The 20,687-nt window shown below is 43.2% G+C and overlaps 1 protein-coding gene across 4 annotated transcripts in view; it reads right to left on the bottom strand.

The window, feature by feature from the left end:
- ETV6 (ETS variant transcription factor 6) overlaps nucleotides 1-20,687 on the bottom strand; it is a 136,420-nt gene that overhangs the window by 34,059 nt on the left and 81,674 nt on the right. Inside the window, exon 2 of one of the 4 annotated variants that reach the window (XM_030478197.1) lies at nucleotides 13,962-14,072. The exons of the other annotated variants lie outside the window; for them this stretch is intronic. Coding sequence (XP_030334057.1) covers nucleotides 13,962-13,971 — 10 coding nt within the window. The 5' untranslated portion in view covers nucleotides 13,972-14,072. The remainder of the gene's footprint in view (nucleotides 1-13,961; nucleotides 14,073-20,687) is intronic. 4 annotated transcript variants of the gene reach the window in all.

Here is a 20,687-nt window from a genome sequence, read left to right on the forward strand (position 1 = left end):
CAAGTTTCCACTGTGAAATGGGACTTTCTTCCCACTGTTCCTTCTGAGGTGCAGAGCTGTCAGGAAGCAAAGTCCTTGACCCCCTCCATCCTCAGTGTGTATCCTTTCCTAGAACAGAGGTGTGCTCTCTCCTCATGCCCCTTGTAAACTCACCAATGGAGAATAATGAAAAGTAGGCAGATGCCAGAGAGCTATGGCTGTACTTCCTTCTAGGTGGCTGGGGTCTGGAAAGAAGGGCTGCTTAACACAGCTTCTGTAACAGTGTGTCTGCAAATTGTTATCAGTATGGGTATGGTTGAGAAAAGTGTATTCAGGATGGCCTACCACTCCTGCAGATGCTGTGATGCTAGCAGATATTATTCCCACACTGGAGAGGAAAATAAGTGCTGAGGCTGTGGCATCTTTAGCACTGCTTTAGCTTGTGTTTCCTGTATAGATATAAAATATTACCAATGCAACTCTGTCCACAGAAGGGTGGTGTGCCATTTTATAGTAAAATAGAAGGTATGTTCGGTTTGGGCACAGATTTTCCAAGGCTCCAAAGAGAATCTGGCACCTCCTTTCTCCCAGCCAGCACTTATAGCATAGATAGTCTAGACTACTGTGTTTACTCACAGGAGCCCAACCAAGGTACCATGAAAGTCAAACACCTTTTGCCTGCTACGTTTACTAGGCCCAGGCAGAGCGGCCTGGAAGGTGTGACAATTCAATATCTGTTTTATAGACAAATCTAAAATAGCTTCCTTCCTGGGGAGACAAGGCAGAGCAGTGAAGAGCTGTTTATACCCAGGCAGAGAGATTATCTCCAATCCACTGGGAGATAAAAGCTTTCTTTTCCTTTCCCCCTCGTGAGATGACTCATTGTTTGACTCGCTACAAAGCTTCACACTGTGCATAGGAACATAAAAATTGCCATATCTGATCAGATCTCTGGTACACAGCCTCTGGCAGGGGCTAATACCTTATGCTTCAGAGGAAGACGAACCTCCCTTCCTCACATTGCACCTGGCTGATTGTATGCTGCGTATGGGAAGAAATTTCCTTCCTGGCACACCATTCTCTGAGATCTGATTACCCTCCTCCTACCAAGCACTAAAAGAAACCTGTGAGAGTTGTACCATTGTTTTGTTTTGGTTTTTACTTCTTTAACAGATAGGCAACCCTATTTTCTGTTTTAGCAAGAGGTCACATGCAGTGAATTGAATTCTGCTGCTAAGCCAGATTCCCAGACAGCAGCTTTGGAAAGTCCCAGAGCCATAGCTGCATACAGAACTGAATCTCAGCTGGAAAAGGAATTGAGATCAAGCCTGAGAAAGGGACAGAGCTGACCTAAGGAAGGGACGTCTGCATGGCAGCAGCAAGAATTTCCATTGGCTTTCAACAGTCCCTTAAGTACTGTATTATGTGCCACACAGGAACAAGAAGTAGCATTTATTTATTTATGAAGGACTTGAATTCTTCCCCCCACCCCACTAGTGAATTAGGGTCTGATTACTGGGGTCAGGGTTTGCTGCAGGACCTTTCTTTTTGAAGAGAGTGGGGTGAGGTGTAGACCTGCTCAGAGACATGGAAACCATAATCTAAAATGTGAGAGTGAGGTCCATCTTTTGCTGAATACAGGGCTATTCCTGCAGAAAACACACTCCAGACCCCATGCCACTGATGGGCAGCATGTATACCGACTGCAGTTAAAAGCGAAAGAAGTTGGATGTGATGCAGCCAGACCACAACACCTGAAAGATTTTACAAGTCCATCTGAGGAGTGCTTGAAACGCTCATGCATGGTTCCTTTTGCCTCCCCCCTTGACATGCCATGCAAGTAACAAACTGCCTAAAACTAACACATGGAAATCTAACTGGACTTCTGACGTGTACTTCACAAGATGAGGAACAAAATAAAACATCATTAGGAAAATCAGGCCAACATGGGCAGAGCTGTATGATAACTTCATGTGAGGTGCATGCTCCCTTAGAGATAACAACGTAATAAATAAATCACTCCCTGTACAAACACGGATCAACATTTCCCATGTGCTGGTGACAGTGTATTTTTCCCTTCCGTTCAACTAATACAAAAAATACCATGTCTAAAGAGAGGTTTGGATTGATCACCGCTAGACCCAGAACAGCCAAATAAGCTACAGTGACTGGGACAACCACGTGGCAACTCTGAAACAGGCTCAACAGTTCACACTGCAAATCAGGTCTCTGCTGGGTTTCAGCAGCACCTCCGAAGCTCATGAGAAAAGCCCCAACGTAGTGTGACCTAGGACCATTTGCCTTCTAGTAACTGGGGATCAGCAAGCAGGCCGCCTAGTTCAGCTTGGCTATTGCTAACAAGAGTGGGTGTTACCTACAAACACTTACATTGTGTTTGCAAGACACAAAGTGTCATAAAGTAAGTTCACTGCTTTCCCCTAGACAGATCGCCTCTTCTCTCATTTCCCTCCCTCTCTCCCGCCTCTGCTGCTTTCCTGTGAAGTTAAGTTTCTTCCAAAGCCCCTCTTTAGCTGCCTGCCTCCACTGCATGCTTGCTTGCTTTGTGAGGCTGAACCTGTTCAGTTGCAGGAGAGGCTCTTCTGGGGGTGCAGGCCGGTGTTGCTGAAAGTGCTTTGGAAAACACCATTCAAAAAATAATTCTTTCGTGTGCAGTACAGCATTTACTAAATTGATATTCCACCTCCTTTGCCCTTTCTTAAAAAGAAGCAGTTGGGTTTGTGAAAACAAGGGCATGAGACGGTTGGCTTTGCAGCTGAAGGGATTTTATAGCACAGCACTCATAGCTATCAGTAGGTCCTGAAAAGGTTTTCCTGTACTCTCCATGAAAGAGAAACTAATCCCACTTATAACATTTTTCTTTTTTGGATGCTGTTTCTTATTTTCCCCACTCCATCTTCTCTTTTATTGTCATGCCGACAGTGGAGGAAAATAGGCTCTTTTTATCTCTCCAGTTTTATTCTCTGTGAAAGCTAACAGCATTGTCTTCAACTAACAAAGATAGTTACCAAGCAGAATAAAGTGAGGAAAATGAGTGCTGTGCTACAAAATGAGGACACAGTTTTGCCTGCTGAAGCAACTGCTGGAATCAGTGTGAAGGCTTTGCTGCCTTCAGTAGGTGTGGATCAGACATGGGGGACGCTGCCTTTCTCCCAATCTGCCCTCTTAGTGGCTAGCATCGCCACAGACTTCAGGGGGTAAATTGTGACCTGCAAGTTGGACCTGGCTCTGCTCCCAACTCTGCCATTGCTCTGCTGGATGAAGTCTGGCAAGCATTCCCAACCTTGGCCTCCCTATCTGTGTAGTGAAAAATAAACAGCAAAAACTTCCAGAACTCAACAGCTAAATGCAGGTTAGCCAAAGCCATGTAAACCATCAGAATCTGTCTCTGAGAGGTTCAGCGTATTCCCTAGTCCATCTTCTGTCAGCTTGCAAGCACCACCTCCAGCAGAGTAAAATACAATGATTTACAGACATGTTTACAATCTGACAGCTTCATATACATTAAACAGGGAGCAAAATTAGTGGTCACCTTTCTAATGCCACAGGCTGGTGCACTAGTGTCTTTAATAGATTATTTACTCTTGTTGCTTATTCCTCACTGAAGTCGTGTTTCTAACACCTCTTAAGCTAGCTACCTTGTAAATGGTGAGAGCTATCAATTCTCATGCTGCAGGACACAAGCTGATAACCATCTGTACTGCAGAAGCAATCCGCTCTGTTCCTTTCTATTCTTGCCCAGCAAAACCAAGGACAATGAAGAGGGGCTGATGGGATAATTTACACCTTGAAGTAGCCAGTCAACTTGTTTAGGTATGTTCAAGCACTTACACAGGTATACATGCATACATGCATGCAGTAGAATGTATTGGTCTGTTGAAGAGGTGATTAAGCTGATGGTCTCTAAAGAGTTCACTTTGACAGTGAACCCTTCAGGAAACTTGAGGTTGGAAATACTGAGTGCTCTGCTCACCTAGTATAACCTTCTGCACGTAAAACTACACAGCCAGCGGTATTTGCATCTGACCACAAACTTCTGGTGGGGTTACAACCTTGATTTTGAAGAGATGTAGCCAACCTTGAATCTTGCCAAGTACTCATATTTAGCATCGCTGCTTTGGAAGACAGAATATGTGGTTTACAGTATAAGTTGCTACGTACAGTGTATGTAACAGATACATGTAAAACATGAAGTATAATGTACCGTAGGCTGTTTTCACCTTGACTCATTTTGGAACAATCTGAAGACACAAATCCAATGCAAAATGTACAGTACCCACTGAGAATTGCTGTTCTGTTTCAGTTTCAATATGAGGACTCAACCACAGGACAGCATGCATGATGGAAACAGCGTTCACAGTAAGTTTCGACTAACTTTTTCTTCCACTTTGGCCAGGCACTCCATGCTTACACCTGGCTGCCTGGCAGGCAGGACGACGAGGCGAGAAGAGGGTAAAGACAGACCTCTCATTTATCCCTGCTTTCTGCAGGGCAGACAGAATTGTTCTCATTCCCACGCCAAAAACTACTTAGCACAGTTGGGCAAATAGCAAAGGGGCCAGCACATGCAAATCAGCAGCTGGTTCCAAACTCCCAGGGACAGATGCATCACCACTGGCAGCATCAGGCAGGCCAGCTGACTACAGGACAGTACTTAAGCCTTTAGAGGGAAAACGACGCTGGAGAAGTTCAGAAGAATGTCTGCTACCAACCAGCTCTAGCAACTGAAGCTCCCTTTTCTGTTATTAAGAAAATTATTCCATGTTATCCATAAAGCACAATATGTGGTTCTGCACACAATGCTGAACGCCTAGCAGGAGAGGGGCACGAGGTTGTGTTTTTCTCTTCAGTTCTGTATAAAGGCAACATGATCTGGAGGAAAAATGGGATTAGATTCAAATCCATCTCCCAGGCTCTGACAGAGCGACTTTTAAGAGTCTCCTCCTTCCATTTCACTTCCTCGTTTGGAAAGCTAGACTGCCCAAATGCAAAGAGGTGTCATGGGGCTTAGCCAGTTAACAACTGTAATGCTTCAAAAGTGCAAAATGCAGCACAGCTTCTTCAAATGACTATGGTTCAATACTCCTGTGGTGCCACCTCTGCTGCTCTCTGGTTCCCTGTTCAGAGGTATTGATTGCTGCTGCAGACCAAGGGCCCCGTTCTGATACCACGCTCAAACCCAACAGCGCAAACCAGGATGTGCTGCTCCCAGAGAAGGGCTGCGCTGAGCTCAACAGCAGTGTGCCCATCACACTGAAGGGAGTTCAAACTAAAGCCCAAGCTAAGTGCTTAGGTCCTCCTGAGGCAGGAATTCTATTCTGCCTCTGCTGGAGTTACTGCAGAGATCTCTTTCTGCAAGTGCCTTCCCCATAGCTACCAGCACTGGCAGGCTCCCACTCACAGGGCGCTCAGCAGCTCCTCAAGACTACCTCTGCTATGGAAGGTAAAGGGAGGAAAATTTAAGGACCTTGCTTTCTCAGGATGCCCTTCTAATTCCTCAGAGGAGGGGAACGTGTGACAGAGAGCTGTGGTGTGTTTAGCTATCCCTATGCAGATGGACAGCCTTAAATAACTAACTTCTCGGACACCTCTTGGGTTGGCATACATGTGGAAGATACAGCCCTTCCACAGGATAAACTCTGTATCACTGGTGGTCCATGCACTTGCTGTTACGAGTAGGGGACAGAGGTCTGGTGTGCAGTGATGTTCCTGACCACTTGCTCTTTCCAGCGGATGCCACTTGACCCAGGTAGTAGAGAAGCAGTGGCCATTCATTGCTGCTGGGCTGCAGGGATTGCCTCATCCTACAGTAGAGAGCTAGCTCTGTAATTTTGAGGCCCAGAGATAAGCAAAGGTAGAAAAGATGGAAAAGGTTAATCCTGGCTAATCCTCAGAGCGAATTATCTGGGAGGTGAGTACAAACCGGTACAAGCGAAATGGATGGCAGCAAATGAAAATGCTCCTTTACAGGTCTTGTTAAGGAAAAAAATGACTGGATAGGGAACAGAGGAGTCATGTGATGGGCAGGAAGAGAGATGCCACTGAGGCTTGCGTGTCCTTTAAAAAGGTCTGAAACTGCCTGTAATCAGAATGACAAGGTTTTGGGAAGCTTCCTACACTGCTGGGAACAGAGAGCGAAACAGCTTTTTCAGTAGTAATCTGAAATAAAAGGCACAGGCTCACGTCTCCCGCTGCCCTGTTGAACAGGGTATTAGAGGTACAGAACAAGTGCAGGTAATGCTACATGCACTGTGTTGGCTTTGGAGCCTCTGTGTATGCAGATGTCTACAGAGACAAACCTAGTGGAGCACTGGGCTGGGTTTTATGCTGACTTTGCTAGCACAGTGTCCTGTGACCCAGCCCTTGTACAGAGACCATGGAAAGTTGACACACCCAAATCCCTTAGGGCTTCAGGGCCATAAAATAAATAAAATTGCTTTTCTAATGCAGCCTTTGGAAAGCCCATAAGAAACATATTGATTGGAAAATGCTCGATTAGAATGATCAAGCTCTGTGCTCTCATACAGGGAAATAAATCTACAGGGAAATAAATCTTATCAATTCCCCACACCCAGTGCCAAGCTCAGCTTCCTGGAAGCAACTATGGCCCTTTCTGGAACTGAGGTGAAAATCCCATGTTCCATCACCTCCCCTGACCTGCTGACATCACACATGGTTTGCATTTGCTGACCAAATGCACAAGCACGACTCTAAATTAGCTCGCTGGGCTGAGATAGCTTGCTGATAAATGATGGCAGATGAAGTCACTGCTACAAAAACCCCACAAAATGTGAAGACTGTCTAAGTGTGAAGGAGGGAGGAAAGGCCACACTCTACAGAATTCAGCATGAAGAATATATTCTTTCTCACTCTATAGCCGAACCCTTTTCTTTGCAGATACAGGTTAGTAAATGAAGTAACTCTCTTACAAAAAATTACTCAGCTACGTCTAAGACCCCCACCCCAGCAACAGTCAGAAAAGTCCCTGAACAGTGCAGACCAATTCCTGAAGTCCTTAGAGACTGTATTCTGACTTGATGTCAGAATAAAAACTCAAGCAACCCAGTCATTTAACGTGGCCAGTTGTGCTCCATTTCTTGTAACTGAAATCAGTATCTGACCCATAGCAACTGCCTCTGTGTTTCCCCCTGCATCATCTGGAGTTAGCTTGCAGAAAAAGTGGACCTTAGGATGTAGCCCTGTGAGCTGACCCTTTTTGGGATCAGTCACAGAAAATGTTACAATGCTGGAGCAGTCTACCTGCTGCTGACAGGCAGTTTGAGGCCTGAAAAGAGAATTCACCCAGAACGGGGCAAACCAGTCTACATAAATGGTGTTGGTATGCATGCTGAAGTGGCCAGGGATTGAAGTTCTGGAAGGGAAAAGCTACCAGCTAAACAAGTGAGCAACCGCAGAGGTGATGAAAAGACCAGCCTGTTTTCTAGGCACTCATTCCATGAGCCATGTCCAAGAGCTTTCAAGAACTGCACAGAACAGCTCCAGCTTCCTTTCATGTTGTCTGCAAAACCTTCCTAGAAGCCTGACAAGAGCTCTGCGTCCAGGGCAGGGTGAAGGCTGGGTTTTTGCATCTGGGCACCACATTCAGAGAAGACCAGAGCATAACAGTGAGTCAGTGAGCCATGGAGAGCACAGTGCTGCTGTTCAGCTCACTGCAACCATCAGCTACTACCACGGTTGCCGCACTCAGGGAAGAACTTGCTTGGGTACCAGACCCCTCTGTTTGCTCATGGTGTGCCCACAGGCAGAGAGGGCAGGTGACCACAGGATTCCTACCAGAGCAGCCTGTGCAACACAAGCAGCTGGCAGGGGGATGGGGAATGGGGAAATGTTGGTTTGGATCTGCTCCCAGTTATAGTCTTAATCCACTCCTGACTCCTTCTCCACCAATTTCTGGCCGTTTTCCATGGAGCAGACATTGCTTTCTTACCGCTCCTTTCCAAAAGGAGCTGAAAGAAACGTCTTCTGTTGCTTTTTCCCTTGTATGTGCAAAAACTATATTCTAAACAAAAGCTAGCTGTGCGCTGACAGTAGCATGGGTTAGCTAGCTCAGAAGACAACACTGCCAGAAGCAAGCAGTTTTGCAAGTAGAAGTCAAGGAGATTATAAAAACTTTCATTTTCTTCTCAGCAACTCTTTATCATTTCAATCCAATTTATCTTAATCCAGGTCAAAGTTCAGGTCTAACAAACATTCTTTTCAGTCTTCCTGTATTGGATACGACCACTGCTGATATTACTATTAGTAATAGTCACTCATTTACACCACACAGTGCCTTTCAACTGCAGAGAGATTAGATTGTTATATCTGTTTTATAGATGTGAGACACAAAGTCATTGGACATCTGCCCATACACTGAATCTGTTATAGGAGGGATCAAATCCAGGAACTATATACTCTGCTCCTCTTTACAACTGGACAAATGCAGAGCATCTTTACATCCTTAACACCTACTTTTCTTCCTGCTTTTTGTGCCACTTACTTGGTGCATCCTGGCAACAGTAATTCTAAGGTAAAAAAAACAAACCTGTAGTAGAATGAACTGTCAATACATGCTGTTTCTTTCTTTTAACACAAAATAGCCTTGATCCCTGTCTGGGGTGTTGAAGATTTGTAAGCAATTAGAAATAAATTGATCTTGGGTAGTCTTGACCTACGTATGTTTTTACTTAAGTCTCTTGCCTGCTGCCTAATTGCTGTACAGTGGAGACGGGTGCCTGGATTATTACCATGCTTACAGTATGCAGCAGTAATGCTGGTGATGGAACTCAAAGCTCCAGTTTTAGGTGCCTGACCAACACTCCAGAAAGATGTGAAAAACCAAAGAAACAGTTGCTAGCTGCAGTGAACACAGCTGCTAAAAAAATTCAAATGGTTCCTTTCAGCAATTTATTATTGTAACCTGTCACCAGCTAGGTTGCCTCAATCTTCCAGTGGCTGCAAAGTTAGAGGTGATTTTGGACAAGAGAGGTTAAGTAAGTCCTTTTTGTACAGCTGAATCAAGTGGAAAGTTTTGAAATCTCAATTTCACATGCCAACAAAACACCACCAACAAAACGAGACACTGTAATCCTCCTGTATTAAGAAGCTGCTTTCTTCTCACAAGGAGATTTTGTTCTCAGAGGCTCACATCCTGAAGAAGTTGGGTCCCTTTCCCTTAAGGAATTTTGGCTGGGACTTTGTTTCCTAACTCAACTGTGATTGTGAGAGCTGGGGAGGGGACAGCATGTACACAAAGAGTATGTTTTCCAGGCTGTTTCCAGGGAACATGAGGCCAGCTCCACTATAGAATGGTCTATGCTGTGACAGCAGGATGTCATCTGCTGGCTTCCTCTGCACTGGGGCTTCAAGCCTTGCGCACTGCAGCTGCAATTGTGCTGCTACTGTAAAAGCAGCAGATTTTGGCAGCATAGCCAGAGCCATGGCTTACTTTGCCTGTAACCATTAAGCAAATCAGTGTAGTGAAAATTTTACCACCAGCATGTGGTAAAAACATGTCATACATCTACTGTAACTGAGTTCACTTTTGGACCTCTGACTCTTGTTTATGCAGGCATTCTCCTTCGGACTCCTAATCTAGGAGGGCTATAAAAGCCTGTTTCAATCCACCAGTATATGAGTTCTATGCTTTATGAGAAGTCCTGCCTTCAGGTGACATTAAATATTAAATAACTGGGGGAAATGGTGCAAACCACAGCTCTGGAGACTGCACGCTGTACTCAGTTCCGAACCACATCTTGGGCTTCAGAAGAGGAGGTAAAAGCCTGCTCTTAGCATGCTGCAGACATTTCCCACTCCCAAGATGCTGCAAACCAGAGTTCTGACATGATTAAAAACTCCTGATTTAGCTTCATTTCTTGATGGTTCCTTAATGAACTAAATCCCTGCAGCTCTTACAAACTGTCAGTCATTTCTCCAAGAAGACACTGATGTCCTAGAGAAAGGTCAAGTGTTTACAACAACTTGATGCTGGGGGTCCTTTTCCACATCCAGGGGGACAAGGAGGCCACTGAGATGGACTCCAAACTCCACAACACATTACCCGTTGAGGAGAAGTACAACTGCACTGCATTTGCATGGGGACCTTTATCTCTACCCTTCCAGTGCAACTTGTGCACAGAAAGGCTTCTTGTACTTAAGTACTTGTGCTTGAAATACATTGATAATGAGAACAAATTAAGTGTGTGCTCTTTGATTATCAGATGATAAATTATCATGATTATCCTTGCTGCAGCTTGAGAATTGCTTCCTCTCCAGGGTTTAACTCCTGCTTGCTCAGAAGCTAGCCAGCACAACCACTAACTTCCCATATTAGGCCCCCAAGCCCAGCTGGCTTCCACTTATTATTTCTGTGCAAGTCTTACGAAGTTGAGGTATTACTTCTGTTTGGGGCCACATGAAAATATTTCCCAAAGAATCAGAAATCAAGTTTATTAATTGGAACAACAGGCAAGATCCTGTTTGGGAGCTTGTCACATGGGAGCTAGGATGCTGTGCTGTGTCTCAAAGCCATGTGCATCCTGCAGCCAGAGGCATGGCTGCAGCACTTGCAGGCATCCCTGGGGTGCTGTCTGAACTAGCTCCCTGAGGTGCCAACCACAACAAAGACAACAAGGAGCATACGCTGCATGTTCAGCACAGCCTGCCTGATACCATGCTGACTAGTTTATGCTGACATCCTGGGTACTATGGCTTCAGCAAACCCTGGGCAGCTGTGACACCGACTCACCTCTGACTGCAGGGCAGATACACACGTGAGAGCTATGGCTACCTCTCTGTGACAGCCTCGGATCTCAGAAATACACGTTTAGTTTCTCTTCTCCAGCTTCACAAGTGTCTTGCTGGAGTCCTGAGCTTGCGGAAAATATGCCCCCTCCTGAACTGGGTATATTGGAATCCCTTTCTATTATATTCTGCCTGGTATGAAGGGGCCAGAACAAAGATGATGATTTCTTTCTCAGTGCTGGCATGTCTGCAATCACTATACTGTCCTTTAAACCAGCTCCTTTCAGGCCACAGCTGGGACAGAATGTAGTGTTCAGTGGCAATGCTGACTTTGTATTGTTTTCTGCCCACCACTTCTACGTGCCAGTGCAACTGGTGAAGGAGCTGTGATGTGATCTTGATGAGAGAGATAATCTGTACTTAAGTATATATGCGCATTGGTTTCTGCCAGATCAGCTTTGTGAGCTCATTAAGAGCACAACTGCACTAACAGTTAGGTCAACACAACTGGCAGGGAGGTAGCAAATTTCAAAAGGAATAACAGCTGGATGTGGTGACAGAGAAGGGAGGAAATGCTTCAGCTAGTATTGTTATAGAACATGTCATGTCACTGAAAAATGCATGGGCTTGCTATATTACTTGAGTTTACTCCTGATGATGTCACCAAGAAAGGCTTGCTTCCAGGGCTGGAAAAATTATTGCAATGTCAATACAGGCAAATAATTTACCTACACAATTCCAGTAGAGGATCAGGCTTCATGAAAAAGAAAAAAAATGGATGAGATAATTCACAAGGAGGATGTGTCTCATCCTGCTTTACAGGTTTCTTGCAAAGGTAAAGGTGCTGTGAGAAAGACTGCAAACTAGTAACAACGGGTAACTGATATCACAGATTCACAATTCTTAATACCCTCTAAACCTATTGTGCTAGTATAGACACCTAGTAACCTCAGTGTCAGTGCAGCTATCTTGTACTGTCCTTCTTTCCACCCTTCCTTTCCTACAGGAAGGACAGCCATCCCGATGCTTGCTATCACCAACAAACTACCGCAGATGTACTGAGGGAAAGGGAATTTCTGTCTCTTGAGAGGGGCATCGTGTGCTGCAGCTGGGAGCCCCAGAGCTGAGATGGGATCAGCTGTGGAGCTGTGACAGCAGGGAAGGGGTGAGAAAGTTACCTTCTCATTCCCACCAGCAGTGCTCCCTCCTTTGAAGGGGTGAGGGGTAGCAACCTTATTTTTCTGATTTTAAGTATTGTGAAAGAGAATCAAATTATATCCCCTGTTAGAAATATTTAGTAACATCTCATGGCTTCTGGGCATGGCTGGCAGTTGTGCCAGGTAGTATAAAACACTGAATAAGGAGGAGTTCCTGCCTCGAGGACACGGCAATATAAACAGACAGGAGAGGGAAGGGATTGAATGTACAAGCAAAGGTAACAACATGATGGTGTGCATACAATGCTGGTCTCCCTAGAAACCAACTGAGACTACTGGAATTCCCATATACTCTTTACTAAGTGGATATTGTGAAAATGTATTTGGAATAAGTTTTCATCAACTTGTCTAATTAAAATCCCCCATATTTTGGCAAATTTCAACCAGCTCTGTGAAGGACATGTCAAATTACATATCTGTTACAGAAATACAGATTTATAGGTCTATCTGTTCACATACCACTTCTATTCACAAAATCTCACACAATCACGTTGAAGTCAGGAACGCAACAGAAGTGTCTCTATAAAGTAGTAATTCCTCTTCTATTATTCCAATGCTTCAAGACTTGCTTGGTTTACAAAGTCCAAACCAGTTTAGCTTCATTCTTTTGTATCATAACCTCCAATTCATCTCAAGTTTCTGCTCTCCTGGGAAGACTGATTCACAACCAACTTGCACAAGATGGAACATCTTTTTAAAAATCCACAATATGGATCTCTGGTCATGTGCCTGGACTTGTCTGAACTTGGCTGTCCCTGATGTGGTATCTTCTGTCCTACTTGCCTGGATATAGTCTTTGGTTAAGCCAACTGTGTCACAAATTAAGTCACCATGAAAGCTGTTTTTGCCAACCATACCAGCAATAGTAAATTTTGGAAATGCTGTTTGGTATTAGGTTAGAGGAAGGGAAGTTTCTTGGTAACTAGAGCACACAAGTCAAATCCAGATTGCAAGAGGAATGCACAGATTATAAGCCTCTCAGACTGTGGATCAAAGCGTGCACGTGTATGAGTGAGGCAAGCAGAAAGACAGACTTGAGAAGCAGGAAGGTAGGAAGCAGACATGCACATAAGGGAAGGACAGTGAACTATGTTTTGAAGAAAGGATCCCTTCTAACCTAATTTTTCAGGTTGCTCTAACTTTTCCCTTCATGCCTGTTTTTCTAATTCTTACACTACAGAAATTACTAAGTTAATAGATACATGTTGTCAGTGCAAAGCAAGTTGACATTCCAGGTTTTTTCCTTTCTTCTTAACAAGCTACAAGTGGAAAACTACTTCTCTGAAATGCTTTGCTTATTAACATGGTTTTGATTTTTTCACACGACTGGGGTCAACTGGCTTAGCACTGACAGCATGGTACAGAAATGCAGACATGGGCACATTGTCAATTTGAGGGGTGAGGGGAGAAGTCTTCTTCAGCAATTTCACACAAAATGACATTAGGGAATGCAAAGTGCCAAAAATTTTCCCATGAAGCCCTGAAAAAATCTGCAGACTCTAGATGTCTCACACCACTCTGACAGATAATAAACATAGAGCATATGGACTCAAATACTGCATGTTCATGAAAACACAGTTTGACACCATGCAGAGTTTCTGAGGACATGAATGCCGTGTAAAAAAGATTTACATCCTTGTTATTCAGGTGTTTGGATGAGCAAACAATGGAAATTCAGGTAAAGGTTTCTTTGTGGGCTGGTTTAATCTTTAATAAATTGTAGCATTTCTTTCTTATACCGTCCTCTGAAGCAGCTGGAATAGGCAACTGTTGGGTTGGTCGTGTTCAATATTGTCTCTTCCCCGCTTGGATCAAATTTGTTAATGTAGGTCCTGAAACATTACTTCACTTGAAGATTTATTCTCAGAAGAAACCACCATGATTAATTTTCAACAAGATGTTTTGCTGATGTCTCACTTTGAATTTTTTCTAGATTTCCACTTCCCCCACTACCCGAGGTGTGCACACTGTGTGAAGAGATTTCTTTTGTCTGCCCAGCCTCACCCTCATTCATTTAGTGCTGTCACAGTCATGCTTTTGCAACTCTGCTGACGGAATCAGGTAGGAGGAGGCGGCTGATTCGGCAAGAGGAGTCTTTTGGTTGCACGTAAATACCTTGGTGTTATCAGAAAGAAAACAAGGAGTGAGCAGCATGCATTGAACAAAAACCCAACACAGCACTGTTATTCTGGTTTTCTCCCTTCTCTCCCAGAACTGTAAGTGAGTCTCTGTGTGTAAGAGAAGGGCTGGCATGCAGAACAAGTGTCGCTTCACTGCCTCCCCTTCATTGCTAAATGCCATCCTTGCAGCAATTATAACAACTGCTCACCTAGAGAAATGATACTGGGAAAAATGTTGTTCTCAGTAAGGGGCATTAAAAACTCCATATAGGAAGTAGCTTTGAAGAAAAGATTATTCTGAAAACCTAACAACAAAGAAGGGATCTAGAAGAGTGGATTGAGACATGCATTAGTAAAGCCAAAGAGTCCAAGACAATGCCCATTGAGATTTTTCTGTGTATCTCAGCATCTTACTGGCTCTTCAGTTTTGTGTTTAGAGAAGGGATTTTCACGGCAGAGAACTTAGCTCAAAGCTGCACACAAAGTATCAGCATTTCTTGAGACATAGTTCCTTTTCTCCTGTTTTTGTTTTTGCCAAAGACACACACGTTAACTCAGCCCCCCAGACTGTACTGTTCACAGAGGCAGATGCAGTGCTGACCCTAATTGGGACGGAGGAAGCACCGCTCCTCTGCATCAAACTTTCTAGCTCTCTCTAGTTCAGGTCACTGACTGTTTTGAAGGCCTGAATTGATTTTTTTTTTTTTTTTCCTTGCACAGCCTGCGTCTCCATACAAGAAGAAAGACCTCCAAGGCTCAGGGGTTTTGTTGGGTACTAGGAACGCCTGTATCTGCAGCATCCTGCTGGGTTGGTTGGTCCCACAGTCCTGCACCCTGGCATTTCCATTGCACACATTTCTGCCAACTCTTATTAGCTTCCACTAAATCCTGTACTTCCACTCAGGATGTTCTCTCTCTCACTATGGGGATAAGGAGAGAAAAACAAATTGTTTGGGTTCCTATTTTTGCATGCTGCTCTGCTTTAACATGCAGAAAGATCCCACTGTTTTTTCAGTCTTTGCCCTCTTGCTTAAGTAATGCTACTCACACGGTTATCTTTCAAGCCTGGGAAGCAGTGACTTGAATAAAGCAGCATGAACACACTGGGTGCACCCTCAGGGTGTGCACCCAATCCAGAGTGTAACACTTCAGCCGACCCATTCACCTTACCGTACCCTCCGGCTGCCTCCAGACAATTCAGGCACTCAAACCCTAGCTATGAAGAATCATTATGAACATATTATATTGAACATGAAATTATTCCACCAAAGTAAATGTTAAACAAGGAGTGACCAGTTAATGCCTACTCAAAGTTTTGAAAACACTGGCTTTCAATCCTGAAAAGTATGTCTGCATGTCCTGTGGAAATCAGTGGTGATCTTGACAATTTAGTTGCAGTGCTAAAAGTAGTATGTAAGGCACCAAAATGGAGAGAAAAGTTTCCCACAATATCAGGTTTGTGTTACTCAATTTGAACATGTCTTCCTTTTGTGTTAATTATCAAAACACTTCATAAATCCTGACACACTTTGGTGTTTGGAAAACACTGTGTAAGATCAGATGCTGCTTTCCTGTGTTTCCCTTCAGCTTGACCAACTGTGATATTGGATTTAATCATTAGAGGTAAGAGAAAAAGAGAGCAGCACACCTGGACCAGGCAGGCTGAGTTGGGCTGAACAGCAGGAAGTGTTTCTTCTTCCCTTCTCTCTTCAGAATGGAATTCAGAATGGAGGGACACCCAAAGAAATCTGGGACTATTCCCGTACCCCATCAAAGCCTAGTGGTTTTGTTACTCTCTTGGTTTGCTAGAATCGTAAGAAATTGAAAAAATGGTACTGGGATACCATCAAGTTTTTGCCCTGTCCAGGATTCATTTGGCATCTCTGCCAACCTCTTAAAAAGACATAAAAGAGGACACAATTTTTTAATCTCCTGTCACGGTGTGGTTGCCAACATGACAGGCTAAAGCTGCACCTCCTCAGGAAGAGGGAGTTGAGTATGCCCATAGCTGCTATTTCCTAATTGGCAGGCACAATGGAGAAGCCTTTTGCTTGCCCTGATAAGGTCATTTGCATAACTCTACCCAAGTGGCTTTGCATATATTTTTTCTCTTCTTTTTCCTTCTCTCCCCACTTCACCGGTTTTCAGGCATTTCTCCAAGTGTCAGAGAAGCCTTAGGAAAACCTTATCTATAGTTAATCCCAATATTCATTCTATTATACACTTATTGATTTATTTTTATTTCTTGTATAGAGCTGCTGTACATTTTGGTAAGTATTCTTATTTGCACAACATTAAATAAAGAAATTTTTGCTGTTAGTGCAAAAAGGATTCTGTTTTCTCTGTATAGGTTTCTTTTACATTCAGTCAAAATAGCTGTGGGTTTTCTTTCTGCTTTTAAACGAAAGCCTCCTAATTATATTTGTTTAGAAAAAACAACTGAAATTTCTTCAAACTAAAAGCAATTCTGATCAAAAGTATAAGTGATACTCGTAGTGTCAAAATTGAGATAAATGTAAAATTGCAAAGCAACCCTCATAAATAGCGGAAAGGAAGATGAATACCAAAGTGCATCAATTTAAGTAAATATGACACTGAAGCAACAAACAAGACACTGAGGGTTGCTTGGTTTAACCCATATTCTTGTGAGCATTTACTTACACAAGCAGTTCCAGTGATTTTAGTGGGATTTCTCACTTGGATAACTGCCATCCAGGAAAAGAAAGGGCTGAAAAATCTGTCCCTTTCTTGGTTAAGATTTTTTTTTTTAATAAATATTTCTAACTTGTGGGGTATGTGTCTAATCCCATTTTTTTTCTTCTGGAAAGGATAATGCTGAAATTTTTGACACATTTTGAAGTTCTCACTAACCACACAAGCCCTCACCTTGTTTTTCATAGCAGCTTAAAAATATCTAGTATCTATAAACCAGTGGGCCTGATGCCCTGTTTGCACAGAAAGCCAGAACACAGTTTATTTCAAAACTACAGCAGCTCACAAAATGAGGCCCTGGTCCATGCGAAGGGCCAGGAGGTGCTGTCCTAATTGAAATCAAATGATCTTCATCATTTAATTCAATAGTCCTGGCATTATTATTCTGCATAATTATAGTGTCTCAGTTGCAATCATAAACCAGGACCCCAGTGTGTTTGGTAATGCACACAAACAGGAGAGGTATTTTTGTCCAGAGTGTTTCCTTAGATTGTAATCTCTACGCAGAGCTATTACAAGGATGTAATTTACTGGTATTTTCCCAAATCCCCAGCTCATGAAAGCTAAATGAAACAGAAATGGCGGGGTAACATCATAGTTTTTGCTATAGGAGGCAGCATCTTAGTCTCCATAGGTGGTAAGTTACGGGGGGAAACAAAAAAATAGTCATGGCACTCAGGAGACTGGTGATTCCTTAACAAAGTTAGTTTGACTACACAAAGTCAGAACCACTGAAAAAATAAAAAGGGAAAAAAGTCTAATATTTCAAGGTTGGCATTAATCCACGGCATTTAAGGTGCAACCACTTTTTGGTTTTGTAACACTTCTTGTAAGGTCTACTTTGAGTTCTGGGGTAAGCCAAATTTTCCATACCTGTTAGAAGAATTGGTTTGATGACCACCGCTAAAAGCTCTTCTTTTTCAACTTAGAATATTTTGAAGTCACCGCAAAAAATTCGTAGTGTTGATACCTTCTAAGAAGAATTTTGTTTCAAAGACAGCTGCTTTTTATAGTATTAAAAATGAATGCCAAGAAAGTTTACTGACTGATAAGGTCTATTAATGACTTCACTTCTGTACTTCACTATTTATGTTTACAAATTAACAGTGCGAATTCTCAGTTTACTAATCTGCCAGTTGGATCATTTTTTGCAGCCTTGAGCTGTTTCACTTTACTTCACTAAAAATATTTAATAGCCAATCTGTAGTGAACACTAATTTTCCCAATACTTTCTTATGTTTACACAATATATTACAGAAGATTTCCTAGTGTATTATTAGAATTATAAATTATTAAAACCAATTACACTGCTTGAATGAAGAGTGCTTTCTCCTGGACTTTCGGCAGCACACTTACCTAGTTTGTCCAAGTATATGGTGAGGTTTATGTATTACCAACCCAGCATGACAAAGACACTTTACAAACACATTCTACACTATGCAGATCTCCAAACCAAACAACTTAGGACCTAGTGGGGTTTAACCCAAAGCCTGCTACAGCCAGTGGAAGAGCTTATTCTTGATTTGAGTCACTTTAACTGGTCTTCTCATGAGTGTATTTCCAGCTTGATAGTATATGTATCTGTTCAGCAACCTCTGCACTGCCTCAGCTCAAGCCTGCAGAGCACATATTGATGGTCTGCAGAAAGCTAGCTCTCCTCCTTATTTTTTCCATCACCTAAATTACATTACAGACTGCTAAAAATACAATAAATACTTTCCTACTATCCCATGTAAACAGCTGAGTTATTTCCACAGGGATGCTGAATGTGAATTGAAGGAAAGGTAGGTTTGTGTACTGCTGCAAAAGGAAGAAGCTTGTAGCAAGGAAGACACTGGTCAAGGGACCAGGAAAACCCAAGTTCAGCCTCAGGCCTCTATGTGATTTGGTACAAACCACTTCTGACCTAGCAAACCCACACATATAATGAATGCAGCCAGGAAGAAACTCTCACATGCTTCAAGACACCATTGCAGCATAGCTGTCATTACCAAAGCTGACGTGGTTACAGACAACCTGTGAGCTGCAAAAATACATTCATGCTGAGATAACAGTGAGCAGACCAAGAGTCCCTGCAGACTTAATAGCTTTCTCCTGCAATTATCCTCTCTAATGACTAATGTTTAGCCCCCTTCCTCTTTATCAGTATTTCCTAAAGTTATTCATGCAGTCCCTGGACTTCGCTAGACACTGCATATGTTGATGCATATGCAAAACTCATGTAACTGAAGGATCAATGTACGCACAGGCAACGTTAATTCTGACATTTCCTCACTTTTACAGCCTTAGCGGCCGTAAGGCAGAATGTATATATCAAATGTAATTTTTTCCCTTGCTTTTGAAGTATCAGTAGCGGTGAAAAAACCCCTCAGAAATTCCCCCCTGGCATCATAATGAAACCTGCATGGGTCAGCAGGAGGGTCAGCACTTTTAGATCCAAACCTACAGACCTTTGCCACTCTTTGCTAAAGGAGCAACTGATAGCAGCAGCAACATACTGTCATTTGTTACAGGAACCAGCACTGGCAGGAGGGCATGAGACACCTTGCCATAACCCTGACTGATTTTGCGAGCAAGCTGTGCAGCAGATGTATGTGACAGCAGAGGAAGGGCACGATTAAGAAATCCATCCTCCTACCACAACTTCATGTCTTCTCCACTTCTAATTGTGCCACTAGACAATGCCAGTCCCCTTGACCAACCTTCTTGCTCCAGGCTCTTTCCCCTGCCCCCCAGGTTTGAGTTCTCATTTTCGCTTGTGAACAGGTTGACTCCTCTCCCATCCACATGGCCTGGCAGAGGGGTATTGAGAGCACAGGAGAGACAACCTCTTTTCCTCAAAGTCTGTTCTGCATCTTAGGGCACTAGACATTCTGAGAGTTCAACATCAACATATTGTTCTCTGTTCTGGAAAAGAAGTTATCAGCTGCAGAAGATAAAAAGTAGAAGAGTTGCAAAACTATCAGAACGAAGTTCTTATCGTGGGAAGTGTCTGAAAACCTGAAAACCAAGTGGTGCAACCACTTGTTCCAAAAAAATTGCTGACCATTTTTGCCAGATGCTTTCGATCCATGGCAGGTTACACAAGATAGGGCTGGATGGCTACATATAGCCCTGAAGCTGTTTCTTTGCCTTACCAGGAGACCAAAGGTAGTGCCTCATTCCTGTTCGCTCCATAGCTCAGAAGCAGCACTTGCAATTTGGGGTCCCCTAGTAGCCAAGAAGTGACAGCCAGCTGGCCAATCTCACCAACCCAGTGACTGACTGGCTGGGCCAGCTGGCCAGCCTGCACACATTTATGAGTCAAGTCCATTAATCAAACTGGAACAGTTACTGCTGGTTGAATAAAGGTTGTATTGAAATGATGCCATATTGAAAACTAAAATCTTAAAACATCTGCCTTTCCTAGTATAGAGGGAGTGGACCTAAAGAAGTTCGTTCAGGACTTCGTTGTTCAATTTAATTTGATCTCAGCTTGAATTTCTAAAATACGACAAACAGAAAAGCAATGAAGCTAATGAAGTGTCTTCACCAGATTCAAGAGTCTGAGCTTTGAAGAAAACCAGGAACATTCAGGTCAAAATGTCCAGAAGATTATTCTCTTTTCCATCTTTTGGTTAATAAAGTGCCGTAGGTTCCTGGCATAAACCAAACATACAGAAGAATTACACGCAAACAACAAACCCCATTGTGTAGGCAATATTTAAGCAACCAATCACAAACGGAGACGAGTACTACCCAAAAGGAGGTTTAAGGAATGTTACCAGGAACCAGTAACTTTGTGGGGGAATTGTAAAATCATTGGTGGTACAAATAATATATCAGACAGCATGGAAAGCTGAGGTACTGTAGGGGCAGAGGAAGAGTTTTGAAGAGTTGAAAGGGACACTCTGGAGAG

Source organism: Strigops habroptila, chromosome 3, assembly GCF_004027225.2.
Source record: "Strigops habroptila isolate Jane chromosome 3, bStrHab1.2.pri, whole genome shotgun sequence".
Classification (NCBI taxonomy): Eukaryota; Metazoa; Chordata; class Aves; order Psittaciformes; family Psittacidae; genus Strigops; species Strigops habroptila.